General features: G+C 51.4%; 1 protein-coding gene across 1 annotated transcript in view; it reads right to left on the reverse strand.

Annotated features, from left to right (window-relative positions):
* Positions 1 to 11497: 11497 nt before the first annotated feature.
* Positions 11498 to 17699, reverse strand: part of SOX7 (SRY (sex determining region Y)-box 7) — a gene marked incomplete at its 5' end in the record, with an annotated part of 6719 nt that continues 517 nt past the window's right edge. Inside the window, one exon of the mRNA XM_011942842.1 lies at positions 11498 to 14400. Within this exon, the coding sequence (XP_011798232.1) occupies positions 13472 to 14400 (929 nt within the window). The remainder of the gene's footprint in view (positions 14401 to 17699) is intronic.

Raw genomic sequence — 17699 nt, forward strand, 5'->3', positions numbered from 1 at the left:
TAAATTAATATGTACATTAACTCACACAACCACAAGGTCCCACAACAGGCTGTCTGCAGGCTAAGGAGTAAGGAGAGCCAGTCCGAGTCCCAAAACTGAAGAACATGGAGTCTGATGTTTGAGGGCAGGAAGCATCCAGCATGGCAGAAAGATGTAGGCTGGGAGGCTAGGCCCATCTCTCCTTTTCATGTTTTTCTGCCTGCTTTATATTTGCTGGCAGCTGATTAGATTGTGCCCACCAGATTAAGGGTGGATCTACCTTCCCCAGCCCACTGACTCAAATGTTCATCTCCTTTGGCAACACTCTCACAGACAGACACACCCAGGAACAATACTTTGTGTCCTTCAATCCAGTCAAGTTGACACTCAGTATTCACCATCACACCCTCTTACCTCAAAAAAAAAAAAAAAAAAAAAAGCAAGTTTCCAAAACAATGCAAACCCAACATTCTAAAAGAAAGTTAAGATATTTACATAAGCACACACATCTGGAAAAAAAAAGTCTAGAAGCAATACAACAGGATATTAACAAAAGATGTCTGCATGGTGAGAGACAGGGGAATCTCCCGCTGCACACTTTCTTTTCGCTGTCTCTGTGCTTCCAGGTCCCCTACGTGTACCTACACAACATAGTTAACAATAAAAGGTTTGTAATTGGGCTTGGAAGAATAATTGACCAAAGTGCCACTTTACTTTAGCACCCTTGTTACTACAGAGTGAGCAGCTCACTCCTTACTGAGATAAATCCTAACATGAATCATCAGTGTCAGCCCCGCCAGGATCTGTCCCAATGGGGTCAACAGGAGAGCCAGATTTTGTAAGTGTGTGTGTGTCCATATGTGTCACATATTTTCTTCCTAATCACACACTTTGGTGAGGACAGTGTTACAAATAGCATTCCTGACTGATGGAAAGGGTGGGGTATGGACACAGCCCAGGAAGTGGCAGGGATCCAGTGAAGAATTAAACTTTTCCAGGGATCACTGAGAGGAAATTGTATTAGGAATTAACATCTCACCCTCGGCCCTCTCCTAAGCCATTCCCGTTGCTTCTATCACCATAATCCGAAAACCTCCCGACCGAAAAAGTAGGACCAATTTACAGATAGAAAAATTGAGCCTCAGAGAAATGAAACAAATGATCTAAGATCACATGCTGAGCAGAGGGCGGACCAGTCAGTGTTTGCACCCTGGGTAGCCATTCAACCCTCCAACAAGCATTGATTGGACACCTACTATGTGCCTGGCATGAAGCAGACCCCATGACATGAAAGGTACATAAAATGCCTTTCCCAGATAAATGCATTTCCAGACTAGTGGGAGGAGACAGACTTAAAAACAGAGCTTGCATCATGACTCTGTGAGAGCCGTGTGAGAGGCTTGTGAGAATGTACAGAAAATGGGCCTGCAAACTGCATGGCTGGAGACTGGGCGTGGGTAGGCTTGAGCGGGTGGAGGGCTGTTGCAAAGGGTCTTTGAGAGGGGGAGCACAGTGCTGGGTCCTGAGACAGGAGCAGGAACCCACCGAGAAAAGGTGTGGGGAAAGGTACTCCAGCGGGAACAGCTTATGCAAAGGCACTGGGGTATGAGGAAACATATCCTATTTGGAAACTGGTAATGCCCAGAGCAGTGTGCTGTGGGAACTGTGTAAGGTGATGAGGGCCAGGTAAGTTGGGACTGGATTGTAAAAGGCCTTGAATGTCCCCCTGTGAAGTTTAAGCTTTACCTTATTGGCAGGACTGGGCAGATTAAACTTTTTAAGTAAAAAGGAAACGCTGTTAGATATTCTGGAAGCATTATCTCTCTAGCTGGGTGGGACAGGGGAGACTCAGGGTCATAGCCAGTGAGTGACAGGGTGACTGTCTGGGGCGGACAGTCATGTTAGGATTCAAAGCATGGAATCTGGGAGTCCATAGGGCACGGAGCCCCTGCCTCCCCCAGGAGACCGGCAGCAGCCTCACACCGGGCCCTGGCAGGGAGGGTGCTCCTGAGTGCCAGGGTTACATGAGGATCCACAAGGTTGGGCTCAGATGACAGCGGCCTCTTGCCCCATCCCGTCCAGCCCAACACCCAAGGTGGAGGGGTGGAGGGATCGGGTGATGTGGGCAAGGCAGGGCAGAGTTCCCAGGAGGTGGGGCCAGGGCTGGTTATGCATGGGAACAGGTCCAGGCCAGGTGTCTGGGGGCCTCTTGCCATGGCCTGGTGACAGAAGGTGGGGCAGCAGCCAAGGGCAGCTGAGGCAGGATGGAGATGGTGTCATGGGAGGTGTTCCCTGCCTGGATGCAGTAACTGTGGCTCCAGCCCAGCCGTGCACAGCACCTGGGGCTCACTCTGCCACGGCTGTGCACAGTGGGACTCCCACCCAGGTTACCCCCCAGCTGCCACCTCCCTAGAGACCACCCCATGCCAAGGCCAGGGTCAGAGAGGAGGGGACCCTCCCCTTTTCCTTGCTCCCTTTTCACAGACTCAGAGAACCAGGAATATTCCAGCTCTTGGAAACTGTCGAGTCCTGCCTCTTAATTTACTGAGACCCAGAGAGGGAAAGCAATTTGCCCAAGGTCACACACTGGGCAGCCCCACAGAGCATTAGATGAAAAGGCCTAAGTAGACCCCAACCTTCCTCCACCCGCCCCTCCATGCTCGGGAGACACAGGCATTGGGGGCAGTCCAGTGCCCAACCCCTGGGTGCAGATGGTCTCACTGCACCGGGAACTCCCTGCTTGCCTCTGGGCCACCCATTGGCTGTTTCAGGACCCCAGACTCAGCTGCGGTTGAGGGAGGCTCACATCCAGGAGCAGCCCGAGAGACGGCTGCCCCTCCCGGGCAGGAACCGGGGCAGGAGAGAGGGAGAGACTGAGGGAGCCGGGGTCCAGGCTCCCACCCCCTTGCCATGTGTGTGCTGCTCCATGGATGGAGACGCGGCCCACCCAGCTGCGTGGCCTCCCTCGGCCCTTCACCTGGCCTCAGCTTCAGCTTTGCCACCTGTGAAAGGACAGAAGCATGCCTGCGTGAGGATTGCCGTGAGGGTCGCATAAAATCCCGAAGTGAGGCCGCACCTGGCGGATTCGAAGGGCAGAGCTGCCGCCTGCTCTCCAATGTGCCTGTGCAGTCAGCTCTCAGGGACACACATGCCAGTGTTGTCCCCAAGGCAAGCACAGGTTCATCTTTTCTGGCCGGTAAACACTCCCTTCATGTACCTTTTGTTACCAACAGCCAACTCCCTGAGGAAGGCGTCAGTGCCTGTGTCAGTGGGGCTCGGAAGGCAGGTCTGTAGGGAAGGTGGGGCCCACCTACAGGCTGGGGGGAGCCCCTTGGGCCCAGGGCCCCCTGGAGGCTGTGCTGCGGCAGGAGGCTTGTGTGAGAGCGGGCGCAGCCCTGGGGAAGCTCACATCTGCGACTGTGCCTCTGAGCGGGCTTCTAGTCTCCCAGGACCTCAGTCCTTATTTCACAGCTAGGGCACTTGGCAGATGCTGCAGGCATCTCTCCCGGCCACAGGCTCCCTGACCGGCCCCTCTCTTGTCCCTCTGTCTTGTGCACCTCCCCACCCCCAAGCTGGAGCCACACATCCCAATCCCCCAGGGCAGGAGACGAGACTGGCCCTAGAGGGGCAGAACAGAGAGTGGAAAAACCAGAGGGTCGGCCCAAGATGACACTGAAAAGGGGGAACTCTCCTCTAGCTGCCACCCTCTTCCTCAGCAGGGACTGGGACTCTGGGCCGCCCTCGGGAGTGCCCAGCACCCCTCGTCATTCCTGATGCTTCTGGAAGGGAGGGAGACCCTAAGCTCCCACGTGGCTCAGCCCTTCCAGTAACAGACAGGCAGCGAGGCTCAGGGAGGGGTGGGAACTCATCCAGGCCACACAGCTCAGGGCGGAGCCGGGGTGGCGTTGGGGTCCCAGGATGCCAGCCCCTGCCTTTTCTCTGTGCCAGCCTGCCTCCAAAGCCCACAGCCCTCAGCTCAGAGGATGTCCTTCCAGGGTGGACATAGAGACAACAACTGACCGGATGGAAGGAGGCTGGTCCATGGACTGTTCGTGAATAAAGACACCAATTTTCTAAGGCCAAATGCCAGGCAGGGGGTCTGATAAAGACAAATGATGTGCAGTCACTACTATCCTTGAAAATGATTGATTTTGGAGCGAGAAGGCCTCCATTCTGGGGGACCGGGGTGGTGGGGCCCTCAGAGAGGCCGAGTGCTCCGAGGCAGGGACCTCTGGACTGCTGGGCCCCCGTCGGCTTCCTGCGGCTGCTGGGACAGGGTGGGGAAGGAAGGCCGGCCGGAGCAAGCTAATCTGGAGAAGTGATTTTCCTCCTGGGCCAGCCCTTCCCTGGGCAGGGCTCTCAGCAGGCTCGAAGGTAGGGCGGCCAGGGCTCTGCAGGGAGGGGCCGGCTTATCAGGCAGGAAACACTGGGCTCCGGCCACATCCTCCTGCTCCTGGTCACAGCAGCTCCCATGGGCAGGAAAACACTCAGCAGCCACTGCTCCTCGGCCTTCTCCGGCCCCTCCTGTGAGCCTTCCTCCTCCTTGGAGACTGGAGTACTGTGTGCTGGTTCTGCTGCCCCCAGCTCTGCCTGCCCCGCCAGGTGCCCTGGACCACCCGCTGCCTACTAGGGCCCTGAATCCTGGTCACAGTGCAGCAGAAACCCGACTGAGGGGCCTACGGTGCTGGGGATGTCGGGGTGGGCTCCTTGGACCCACCTATGCCAGCCTGGGCTGTCAGAAGCCACCACCTGTTCCCTCCCATGGTGGTCCGCAGGTGCACACTGAGACGCCCCCTCCCCTGGAGCCTGTTCTCAGCCCTGCTGTCCTGGGCCAGCACCCATGGAGACAAGCTGGGCTTCAAGCAGATGACAGCCAAGGCCTTGGGAAGTCTCCTAAATACATGGAAGCCCTAAGCTTCAATATCCTCTCCCGCCTGTACTCCCCGGCCCCTTCCTTGCTTCACCCCACACCTCTGGTGCTGTGCTGCCAGCCCCTGCCCCTGCTGAGACCCTGATGCAGCTGAGCCCTTCAAAAAGCTTGGCTTTGGCAGCTTCTCTCCGCAGCCCTGTGCCTCTCAGCCTGGCCCTGGGGGATCCCACCTTCCCAGCTCTCTCCCTACCACCCACGCTCCCCCCCACAATCCTTCACCGACTTCTCTCTGCTTCATGCCCTGGGGAGGACACCATTCCCTCTCTGGGCCTCCATTTCCTCTTTCATCAAATCTGGACTTGACAGTGACTCCTGCCAGCCTAAACAGTCAGTGACTTTATTTTTCAAGGTTACAGAGCTTGATTAGGGATGACAATCTCCAATTTCAAGCCTTGGTTCTTTCTGGCACCAATGCAACTCTGCTGTTTACCTCTGGATGCCTCCGAATGGCCTGACGGGAGGGCAGGATGGATCCCTTAGAGTCTCCTGCAGAACTTATGATGTTTCATGCTTTCTGTGACTTTCGTGGTGCCCTGACCTGTGGGAGACGGTGCTGCTGTTTTTCAGGGAAAGGAATAAAGAAAAAGAAAGTTCTGTGGCTCCCAGGAATGGGGATGGAGGAGCTACGATGCCCTCTCGGGTTCTCTGATAGGATGGGAACACCAGCTACTGTGCTGAGACAGCAGGAACCCAGGGGTGCCTCTGGCCACCCACCCACTTTGCATGACCTCTCAGGCCTGGAAGTCACAGCCTTACCTCGCAGGTGTCAACACTGGAACATCTAAAACCCAATGACGAGCCTCCCTCAGGCCCCTGGAGGCTGCAGACCTTCCCATTCATCAGAAACCGTGACTTTTCTGGGTGGAATATTGTCCATGTTTTATTGTCCTCCCTCCAACTTTGTCCCAGACCTGCGCCACCCCACAGCCTCTCAGATAGATAGAGATGCGTGACTGTAAGAAAGGACAGTGGCCAGGGATGGGGAACCAATCACCATTTGAACCAGGAGTGAGCATGAGCCTCTGAGAAATGACTACACCCCACACCTACATGCAGAACATTCCAGAAGCACCTGCAGAGCATCCCCTCTCACCCCCTGCTGGAACCCCACTTTCCTGTCCCAGTCTTTTGTAATGAGCCTTATCTCCTCCCTCCCACCCCCCCCACATCCATGCAACACTCGGCCTCTAAGGGGAACGCAGACCAGAGAGGGGGTCTGGAGAAAACCACAGGCCCTACCGAGCCTCAAACACAGTCCCCAGGGGAAAGAAGGGCGACTGCCAGCCTTCGGGGACCAGGATTGCTCCGACCTCCGCAGATGACGTCAGCAGACGCGGACCTGGACTGCGGCAGAAGGGACTTAGGTGAGACGGAAGGAAGGACTTTGGGATGATGGAGCTTGTTAGACTAGCTTAGAGAAAGCAATCCCTCTTTCTTTTCAGGATTCTCCAACCAAATAGAAGCCCATCTGCCAAGAATGGCAAAGAGGCCATCCTCACTAGAGGAAGGAGAATGGGCTAAAAAGGACCCAAATGGTCTCTTTCAATCCCAGTTCTGTGGCCAAAGAAGGAAACGGACAGAGTTCCTCTGTAATCCACATTAGGTTTACTCAGGGGGTCCTCTCCCCTCATTTCTGCCTCACAATCCATACCAATGTGACAATTGCTGAACACATGGCTCTGGATTTTTCAAGCTAGTACCCAGGCCACCTCCAGGCCTAAAAACATCTAAATGATCTCAAGAACTCCAAAACAGGCAATAGCTCTCCTACGCATCCACATAGAGCTCTGCCATTTCTAAAACGCATACGAATCCACTCACTGCCTCCTTAGATGACAGAACCGGTTCAGGGATTTACCCAAGTCCCAGTTAAAATCCAGGGATGGGTAGGGCCAGACCGTGCCCCCAGGTCCTGGCTGCTTTCGGGCATCCTCCCCCTGTATCAGGAGCTCCGAGTGACCTGAAGATGCAGCCAGCAGTGTGGGCGCGTGTACCTGGGAGACCTGGGAGGACCAATCCAGTTGCCTCGGTAACTCACAGAGCAATCCTTTGCCCCATATAAGAGGCTGATGCTTAAACTCAGGATAAAAACCACTTTCACACGTCTTGGGCTGAGAGCAGTAGAAATGGGTCAGAAGCCAAGGAAGAGTGTGTCATTCACGGTGGTGTCTGGGAAAAGGGACGCTTTTTGCTATTGGAAGCCGTCAGGAAGCGCAGGAGAAGGCAGAGGTGCCAGGACAAGTGACGCAACGGAGCTCAGTCAGATTTCAGGCAGTCTTATAAATAGTCTTCAGACTTTAATTCTTCCCGTTAAGAAAAAGTGAGTTCATTCTGGGAATGGAATGGAGTCATTTTTCCTTCGACAATCAATGGAGACTCTGGGAAACCAATGAACCATTTGAAGCAAAGCCTGCAAATATGCTCATGCGCTTAGACCCAGTGACCTCCTGCTGGGAATCCAGCTGTGAGTGCAAACCAATAGACTCACTGCGGTGCTGTTGATAACAGCAAAAGAGCAACAATTTAGTGATCTGATAGCAAAGGGATGGTCGAAAGCTCCGTGTATTCCTGCGGTATTCTGCAGTCATCAAAAATGATAAAAATTAAGATGGATATGAATGTGGTAAAATTTCTACAACAGAATATTGAATGGAGAAAGCTGAATGCAAATGGCATCTATAGCTACACAATGTTCACAGCATGTGTGTATGGATGTGGGACTAGGGAATTCAGTGTACAAACACAAGTGTATTGACAAAAGGTCACAGAGTGGGTGGTTTTTCTTCCCCCCTCCCAGTTTTTTTATATTAATCTTTCAACTAGGAAGAGAACATCTTTTGCAGAAAAATGAAATTTAATGGCATAGAAAAAAGTTTATTTATATTAATGGATAAAATGTCTATTACAGAAGATATGTATATATGCATTATATCTACATCAAAAAAAGAAAAAAGGGCTTGATAGATATATACCTAAAGTATTACCATTAATGTCTCTAAGTTGTGGACAATTGATGACTTATTTTTTTCTTTATGATGTTATTTTTTTTCTGTACTTCTGACAAACACTATATGTCCCTTTTGAGAATTGAAATATCAGTGAATAAATGGATGGATGGATGGATAGATAATAGATGGGCGGGTGAGAAGGCGGGTAAGGTATGGGATGGATGAATGGAGGTGTGGGTGGGTAGGAGGATGTATGACTGGCTGGCTGGATGTACAGGTATACAAGTGGGTAGGTTGATGGATGAATAGAGAAAAAAGAAAGAGAGGAAGAAAGGAAGAAAGAAAGAAAGAAAGAGAAAGAAAGAAAGAAAGGAAAGAGAGAAAGAAAGAAAGGAAAGAGAGAAAGAAAGAAGGGAGGGAAAGAGGGAGGAAGAAAGGAGAAAAACAAAGGAAAAAAGAAAAAGAAAAGAAAATTAAAAAAATAAAGGAAGAGGAAAAAGAAAGAAAGAGAAAGAAGAGAGAGGAAGGGAAGGAAGGAGGGAGAGGAAGGAATAAATAAAGAGAGAGAGATAGGCTGAATGACTGGCTGGATTGATGGATGGGTGTGTATGGATTAAGGAGTGGATGGAAGGATAATTAAAGAACGAAAGAGAGAGAGATGGGGTGAATGGACAGATGGATAGATGATAGATATACAGACAGACAGCTAAGTAGATTCATATAGATGTCTCTCTCTTCTTTTTCCTTCCTTCCTTCCTCCTTCCTCCCTCCCACCCATCCCTTCCAAATTCCTTTCACTGGGATGAAACCACGAGCACAGCCTCCTCAAAAGGAAAGGGAGGCGAGAGCGATGACAGCAATCTTCTGCCCTCAGCCCTCTTCTGCTGCTCCACGCTGGGGTGGGAGAGGAGTGCTCTCCCCGTGACTCCGTGCCCATCTCCCACCCCAGTTCTGCCAGGCTACGCTCCAGCAGGTGCAGAAGAATAGTCATGGCCACATCAGACCCAGCTTCAGAGCCCCAAGAAGGACACACACAAAGGCCCCAGGGTCTTGGTTTCCAGGGAAATGGAAGGTAAAGTCAGGGACAGAGAAGGGTTCATTCAGGTCTTTACCGCCAAGATTAACCGGCATACCTACAAGGCATCCCAGGTGATCTTTTAATTTATATGTTCATCATTTGTTTCTCCAGCAGCCTCTGTGGGTCACCTGCGGGAGAGAGTGCACAGGGCGGATGGTTCCAGGGCTGGCGGTGAGTGCGGTAACCAAGGTCCGCCCGAGTCCTGTGGACGCCTGGGGAGGACAGTGACTGGCCCCTCTGCTGAGCGAGGTTGGGCATGTCTGAGCTGGACTAGGACAGTGAGTGCGATGTCACCAGATGGTGACGGAAGTGAGGGTCGCCCAGGTCAGGGAATCAAGGATTAGCACTGGTGAAAACACAGGAGCAGAGAGAAGGCAAGAATCTCCCGGGCCCCACAGGCTTCCCTGCGGTAGGGTACACTGCAGCAGGCAAGGGCTGCGTGAGAGGCTGCTGGAAAGAACAGGGTCAATCACAGGGGTGCTCACATGGGGACTGAGCCTGGTGTTCTGAGGCTTATGGCTTGCAGAATTGGGGCAGGGGGTGGGGAACTCTTAAAGAATACAAAAGCATTTTCCTTTTTGCAAAGTTTTTACAAACCAGTGGCCATGTGAACGCATGACTAGGCCCCTCCCAGGACCCTGCACAACGAGGGACCCAGAGTGGGAGCCACAGTGAACCCACCCTGGTGCTACCTGTGTGCCCTGGGCAACGAGCCGGCGCTGAGGGACCTTGGGGAAAAGGGTGGAACGGCAGCACATAGGATTCAGAAAAGGAACTTCTAACGGTGCATTGCCATCGATTCCCATTGGCTAAAGCAAGACATATTTTTGCACTAGAGGCAGCGATGTGCCCAGAATGGGCAACTAAAACTCAAAGATGCCCCTGGCTCCTGGGCACGACTGTCTCACCCGCAGCTGAGCACAGTGGAAGAGCGGCCAGGTTGTCAGCCTGCTTCCTGCCTTCCCAGAGACAGAAACCATGCCCCCCCAGTGTGTCCTGGAATGAAACCTGCCCGTGAGGCAGTGACAGGATGATGTGCCGGGCAGGCACTGCTAGACAGGAGCTCCAGGCAGCTGGTGACTCTGCAGACTGGCACGGGCCACGGCCGCAGCCACCGGCCTGGAGAGCAAGGTCTTCAACATCATCTCACTCTGGCCTATGATTTCCTCTCCTCTTTCTTTCTTTCCCTGAGCCGTGATGGGTATGAACTAGACCTCATATGACTCCATGCCATAGTAAAGTGGGAAAAATCAGGCAGCACCAACCCCAGCAGTGAGACCGACTAATGCTGCCAACACACATCTGACAATGCTAAAACCCAGGTAACAGGGCCACACGAGCCAGCCACCCTTCGCCCAGCCTGGGCTTCCATGTCCCCTGCTGCACAACGTGGTGGGTGGATGACAGGCCCCACCTGGGGCTGTGGATGAGAAATAGCCCATAAAACTTTCCGTAAAGCTCTGTACACCTATGAAGCGCTATTAAAGTAATGACTATAGATTAGGATCAAAACTGAAGGGAACACGCATGCCCATTTGGGCTCTCCCAAGACCCACTCCTTGGCCCAGAGGGCCTGGGAAAACACACAGCTGCCCTTAACTTCAGCAAGTTACAACTGCTTCCCCATAGACAAAAGCCAGACAGAGGTGACCTGCACAGGGACTGAGTCATCCTCAGTTTCTTCCAGTGCTTTTTGGCTGGGATGTTGCTCCTAATCCTCACTAGATTTGCATCCTTTTATCATTACTCTGTCTGCTCTCCTGCCTTCTCCACAATGTCCCAGTGAGTTCTGAGAGCCTGTGACATATTTCTGCAGCACATCCATTAACACAGGTGTGTTTCCAGATTATTTCAAAAAGAAGAAAAAAAGTGACAGTCTTTTTATTTTATTTTATTTTTTTTTACAGAGTTTCACTCCATCGCCCAGACTGGAGTGCAGTGGTGCGATCGTAGCTCACTGCAACCTCCGCCTCCTGGGTTCAAGCAATTCTCCTGCCTCAGCCTCCCAAGTAGCTGAGATTACAGGCACCTGCCACCACACTCACGCCTATAATTCCAGCACTTTGGGAGGCCGAGGCAGGTGGATTACTTGAGGTCAGGAGTTCGAGACCAGGCTGGCCAACATGGTGAAACCCCACCTCCACCAAACATACAAAAACAAAAACAAAAACAAAAACAAATTAGCTGTGACAGTCTTAAGTAAGCAAACAAGTAGACAAAACTTACTTTCATTCTTCAGAGAGCCTGATAGTCACCTCATTCCACTTTACGAGTGTAAAGTCATCACTAGGAGAAAATTGTTCTACATGTAGGTCATGAGTTGACATTTTCTTTCATCGTCAATAAAAACAGCAGGTTCCAATGTGTAAAATTTGGATTTATCTCTTTAGCATAACTCATAAAATGAAATAAACCATCCCTACCAGATAACAACTTTTTAAAATAAAAAAGTTGATGTAGAAAACATTTACATCAATACCGCAAGTAGCACTCAATGTAATATTCACGTCTCGCTTGGAAACCTTTTCTTTTTGCAAAACTATATTTCAAAAGACAGAACAGTCATGGTACAAAAACGTTTATTTAAATTAAATATTTTTAACAAATTAATATTGACAACTGTTCCAAAGTATGTGTCGTTCTTTCAAAAAAAATGAAACAGTTTAGCTTAATGGCTGTGATACTGTTTTATGAGATTATTCATACATGCTCTGGACTGCACACCAGTCAATCATATCATCAACAATTTACTATTTATTACCAAATGGCATATAAAGTAATAGCATAAAGAGTAATCATATCTTATAAGTGATTTTACAATAGGACATCTTGGGAGGACAAAAAGGATTTATTAACAATACAAAACATAAGATAAAAATAATAGGAGATTATATAAAACATATTTCATACAGGAAATAATATGCTAAAATCAAAAAAAAACAACAACAACTGTCTTCCGGCACACTGTTACACATGCTCCTTCAAAGGAGGTCTGGGAGAAAGATGAAAATGTTTTGGGGTCAAGTGTCCAGGGCTCAGAAACATTTTGGAATCACAGTGAGTTTCTGATTTGTGGGAAGTTGCTCTGAAGCACTGGCTGAGGACTTTGCCTGAGGACCTGGCTGGTGAGGAAGACACAGTCTCACCGCCGCTGGAGGAAGCATGCTTGGGCTAAGTCAGGGGCTGTCTGAGTTAGCGACTAGTTCAGCAGTGGAGGAAGAGTAGAAAGAAGAGAATAAGAAATCACAGAAAAGAGAGTAAAGAAACTGGAGACGGCTGGGATGGAAGCACCTTTCAAATCTGCAGAGGGGAAAGTGTGTATCCAGATTTGAGGACAGTGACTTTGCTTGGTTGTAAAGTCCTTTTAGGAACCCGGGCTCTTTGGGTCATCAGAAACAGGGATTTGGCAAGAAGCTGTCATTGTTCATAAAAATATCTGATTTAGACTTTAAGAGTTGCATGAAGTGGGCATGTGTCTCTCACACTCCTTTTATATATTCAGACTGTGTAGATTCTTTTTTTTTTTTCCTTGAAATGGAGTTTTACTCTTGTTGCCCAGGCTGGAGTGCAATGGTACAATCTTGGCTCACTGCAACCTCCGCCTTCCAGGTTCAAGACATTCTCCTGTCTCAGCCTCCCAAGTAGCTGGGATTACAGGCATGCACCACCACTCCTAGTTAATTTTGTATTTTTCGTAGAGACAGGGTTTCACCATGTTGTCAAGGCTGGTCTTGAACTCCTGACCTCAGGTGATCCACACGCCTTGGCCTCCCAAAGTGCTGGGATTACAGGCGTGAGCCACTGTGCCCGGCCTAGACTGTGCATATTCTCTTGAAGTGTGTGTATAATAGAGAGAGAGAGAGAGAGAGAGAGAGAGGACTGCTTTAAAATGTATATTTAAAATAAAATAGTTTTAACTCAATCTCATTTTGTGTAATATAGGTAGCCATACTGGTTAATATCTCAAATCAGGTTGACTGTTTTTTTCTCAAATTGTGAGTCCCTTTGGAATTTTGTGGTCATTTTGGAAAGGAGTGCAGAAAGTGCAGAAAGCCTCGTGGTCCTTGGGCTGTACACACAAAATTATCACCAGATCATAGGTTAGTGAGCTCATTAATGAGTCAAATTTCCCCATCTTCCTTTATTAACCTTGAGAGAACCCTAAATCAGAAAACTGTGGACCAGAAGGGACCTTGGCTATCAAGTCTGTCCCACCATTAGTTTCGACGATGGCTACAAAGAAAAGAGGTCAGTACATATTCTACTGGGAGACAGCAACTCTCAGGGGCTGGAGGAAAACTCACTTGAAGGAATATACTTCAAATGCAGGCTGCAGAGGCTGGAATGTGGGGAAGGGGATGGAGGCGGCACTCGGATAAGCAGAGTCCAGCTTAGGCCAAAGGCTCTGGGGCCACAGTTCAGACCTCCCTGCCCTGAGTGGTGGGAGGAAAGCTAGTGTGGCTGCACGGCTCCCCCGCCACTCAGGGCACAGGAAGGAGAGGGTGTGAGGGCTGGCTGGACGCGGCGCCTCCAGCTCTATGACACACTGTAGCTGTTGTAGTACGTGGCCGTGGCATCAGCCAGGACAGAGATGAGGCTGGTCTCTGTGGGACCCGTTGGTGTCACCTGGGAGACGGGGACATGCCCACTGAGGGCCACGGCCCCTGTGGCAGAGTCTGGGTGGCCAGGAGTGTTCAAATACTGGTCGAATTCATTGCGATCCATGTCCCCCAGGAGTTCCACCTGACTCAGTTGATCCAGGGCATCGAAGCCAGGGTGCTCAGGAGGCGGGGAGAGCTGGCCCAGGTGAGCTTGGAGGTTGGAGTGGAGAGGGTGGTAGGTGGCTGGGGAGTAATAGGCAGGAGATGGGGGACAGCCGGGTACAGGGGACATCATGGAGACGCCAGGGGACTGGCCAAGGGCCAAGGAGCCCAGAGAGTGGCTACAGTGGAGAGGGCTGGGGGCGTACTCCGGTGAGTACGGGGGCCCTGGCAGATGGGCGATGCGGCGGGGGTGGCCATGCTCCTCCTGGCAGGGGGAGGAGAAGAAGGTCTGCTCCGGCTCCAGCACGTCCAGGGGAGACATTTCAGGAGGTGTGGGCAGCCCATACGGGTACGTGTCCACACTGCTCGGGGTGCCGCCACCGCCACCACCGGCCGGCCCCTCGTGGTAGCAGCCCCGGAGGCTGGGCAGGGCAGTGCCGGGGGAGTACTCACCCCTGTCCTCCTTCTCCCCCAGCGCCCCCCGGCTGCCGCTTCTCTTCTCCGGCAGGGCGTTCTGGTCCCGGGAGAGGGAGCTCAGGAGGAAGCCGGGGTCCACGCGCTTGCACAGCCGCTTGGCCTGCTTCTTTCTGCGCGGCCGGTACTTGTAGTTGGGGTAGTCCTGCATGTGCTGCAGGCGCAGCCGCTCCGCCTCGTCCACGTACGGCCTCTTCTGAGACAGCGTCAGTGCCTTCCACGACTTTCCTGCTCACACAAGGCAGAGGAGGCCATGCTCAGTGTTGTGCCCCTCAGGCATTGTCCATGCACACGTGTAAACACCCATGGGCACATGAACACACACTTCCCTTCCTCCTCTCAGTCACAGAGGACAGGGGCACCTCTTGCACCCTTTTCCCAACCCAGATCCTACAGACACAGTGAGGCGAAATCAACACCTCTGCTTGCATCCATAAAGCCAGATCATGCGCTGTGCACACAGAGCATCGCCTCTCATGTAAGAGCCACCAGAGCATACCCAGGCTACAGTGCAGGGCCCCCAGTGAAAGAAGCCCACCTGACCATATGTCACCTACGGGAAGAAAATACCTAATGATCACGATATTGGTTGGGGCTCTTTTTACCCTTCGAGGGTCCATTCTAAACATTTGTGCATTCTCATGAAAATCTCTGCCTTCATTGATTAGTGCAGACTAAAGAGATACTGTCATAGTTACCTATGGCATAAATCTCATAGCCCTTTCTGGGAGGGAACCCAGGCTCTGTCAATAGTTTCACAGATGTCAGTAAATCAGAGATTCTCACTTAGGTTAACAAATGCCTATTCCTTACCTCTGAAGGTCAAATAGGACCCTGCTGGATGACAGAGGCCAGAATGCTAACATCTGCTTGCAACACATGTATGCATGCCCAGACACATGCGTGCACACACATACACATGCAAACCATCACTTCCAGCCAGCCATCTTTTGGGGACCCTTGATGGTGCCAGGGCACCTGCTTAGCCACAGATCTCCATGCAGAAGCCATTCCCTGCACTTCCCTGAGTCTCTATTTTCTTCAATATAAAATAAAGATATTGTGACACTCTCCAGCTCCAAACTCTCTTTAAAAATTATTCCATGCTTGCAACCCACTGGTGCTAATATGCCGGCTGCGCTTGATCTTCTATTCACCATTGCTTGTTTGTCTGTTGTTTTTCAAGTCCCCAGAGCATCTTCCCTCATCTCTCAGTGTGCACCGCACACCCCTCCTGCAGTGTTTTCTAGGGGTGGAGGGCTTCTTGGGTTGCTTTGCTACCTCCTAAGTTGGGCTCAGGATTCTACAACTTTAACATGTTCTCCCATGACGCTAATGTGTCCTGAAGTTTGAGATGCATTAACCTAGAGGTTAAGGCCTAAGGAAAGAGCTATGTGTTCCATTCAGCACATTCTGCACAGGGCCAGGGGCAGAGCCGTGCACACAGCAGCCCTCAGTACCTCTGTCGACTGGTTCCTTGGGCCGGGGCTCAGAGCCAGGGTAGGGCAATGATTCAGGGCATTGTACCGCTTGGATGAAAGTTTATAGAAATTCTGTGGAGCTTTCAACTAACATCATTCGCTGTCACTTAAAAGGGTGACTTGAAAGTGTTAGGAGCTGCAGATTCAGGGCTGATCATCAGTTCCCAGCCTGTGGCCGAAGCTACAAAGCTGTTGCAAGCGACCCAAGATTCAGGTGCACCCCATACCCTGTCCGTGGTCTCAGTATAAAATGTGGCCCTAGCTTCTAATTGTATCTGGATGTTATATGATCAATAAAATACGTGTTCATTTTAAAATGCTACCAAATGTCTCCTTCTCTTTATGCATTTTCTCAGTCATAATATATTAAAAATACTAGTGTGACTAGCTCACATTTTTAATGTTAAGGTTTGGAAGGTTTATAGTGGAAAAAGTTGAAACTCTCATATGCAGGCTTTTCCTCTCAGGTCAGAAAGGAAAGAGCCAAGAAGGAAATGTCACACAGGTGGAGGGGATCATCCTGCTGCCCCCTGCTAACAGGTGCACAAAGTCCATATTGTGAAAAGCACCAGTGTTGAGGTTTCCCTCACCCAGTGCCAGGAGCTACACGGCTCAGCAGGAAGGAATCCGTGTCTTTTCTGCAGAATGAACTGTAACCTCCTGAAGCTGAAGTGTAGGCCCCGACTGGGACCAACTCACAGGAAGCATCTGTCTCCCGTGTCCCTGTGCCTGCCCCTTTCCTGGGAGCCTCCCCAATTCCGAAGGGCCGTGCTTCTCACCCTTCCCTCCTCCCCAGTCCCTGGCCCAGGCCTGCACAGAATTCCTTCTCTACCACGGTCACAGCAGTGGCTTGCTTCCCCACTCCCCCCTTTTAAAATCTAAAGAAAAATATAAACTAACCGGTTAAAGAAAATGTTTTATTATTGGACACATTAATATATGTGTCTTTATGCCAACACTGTGTAAAATAAAAATGTTACTATTTTTGTTGAGGGAAAAGGCCCCAGAAGGCTGCAGACCACTAAGGCGAGTTGGTGAAGCCAGTCATGAGGCTGGGCCCTTTGCAACCAGCACTCCATCAGCTGCTTTGCACAGCAGCGAAACTGCAGGAGGGCTCGGCCTGGGACCCGCTCTGCGGGCCTGCGGCTTTGAGCAGCAGAAAGAGGGGCGTCAGTCCTAGCTCCAAAGTTCCCCCGGGAAAGAGCCCTGAGCTCTGAACTCCGACGGAAAAGAGAAGGGCTCTGTTCTGGGCAGGGTGGGGTTTGGGAAGGGTAGAGACGGCCTCGCGTGCCCACGCGTCCCTTCTTATAGGACCTGTCTCCCGCTGCGTGCACCAAGTGCTTTGAAAGGTTTTCGCTGATTAAAACGAATAAAAACCGCGTCGAAAGGCAGAGAAGTTAGGGGTTAGGCAGAGTCGAAAAGTACTCAGCTCCACACCGGAGGAAAAAGAAACCCCCACAGGAACTCCGGTTGTTCGGGTGTGTCCTAAAAGCCTCGCTCTGGACCTCTCGGACCTGGTAGGTCCGTGTCCCCAGCCCCTGCGGGGACAGCCCAGGCAAAGGCCGGGTTCCAGGACAGCCCAAGCATCCGAAGCAAGTTATCTACACCCACGAGGCTGAGAATAGATAAACGAATCGAGTCTATCGGGGTAAGTTTTTTGTTTTGTTTTTCTCTTAATTATTTAGTTAAAGCAAGGATTCGTTCCGCAGGGTCTCTCTTCAGGAATATTCGTTAATTATAATTTCGTCTGTGACAGCCTTCCTCTGAGATGGCCCAGTTGTAAGGTCCAGGGAATGCTGGGTCTTCCCGCTTCGGTATTCCTAGCAAACGCCGGTTCCACCCAGCCTCGACGTTTCCGTCCCTGCCCTGTCCATGCGCTTCCCAGCCTGGCCGCTGCCCCGTCTCCCCGCCCCCTGGGGCGCCGACCTCCGCTCCGGTACCAGCAAAGGAGCCTCCCCTGCCTGCCGCGCTGTTTCACTTCGGACCGCGCCAGGTGCCCCCCGCTCTGAATCCTGGGCGCCGCGAGCACCCACGCTCGCGCAGACG

This window comes from Colobus angolensis, unplaced genomic scaffold (genome assembly GCF_000951035.1).
Source record: "Colobus angolensis palliatus isolate OR3802 unplaced genomic scaffold, Cang.pa_1.0 Scaffold210, whole genome shotgun sequence".
NCBI classification, from domain to species: Eukaryota; Metazoa; Chordata; class Mammalia; order Primates; family Cercopithecidae; genus Colobus; species Colobus angolensis.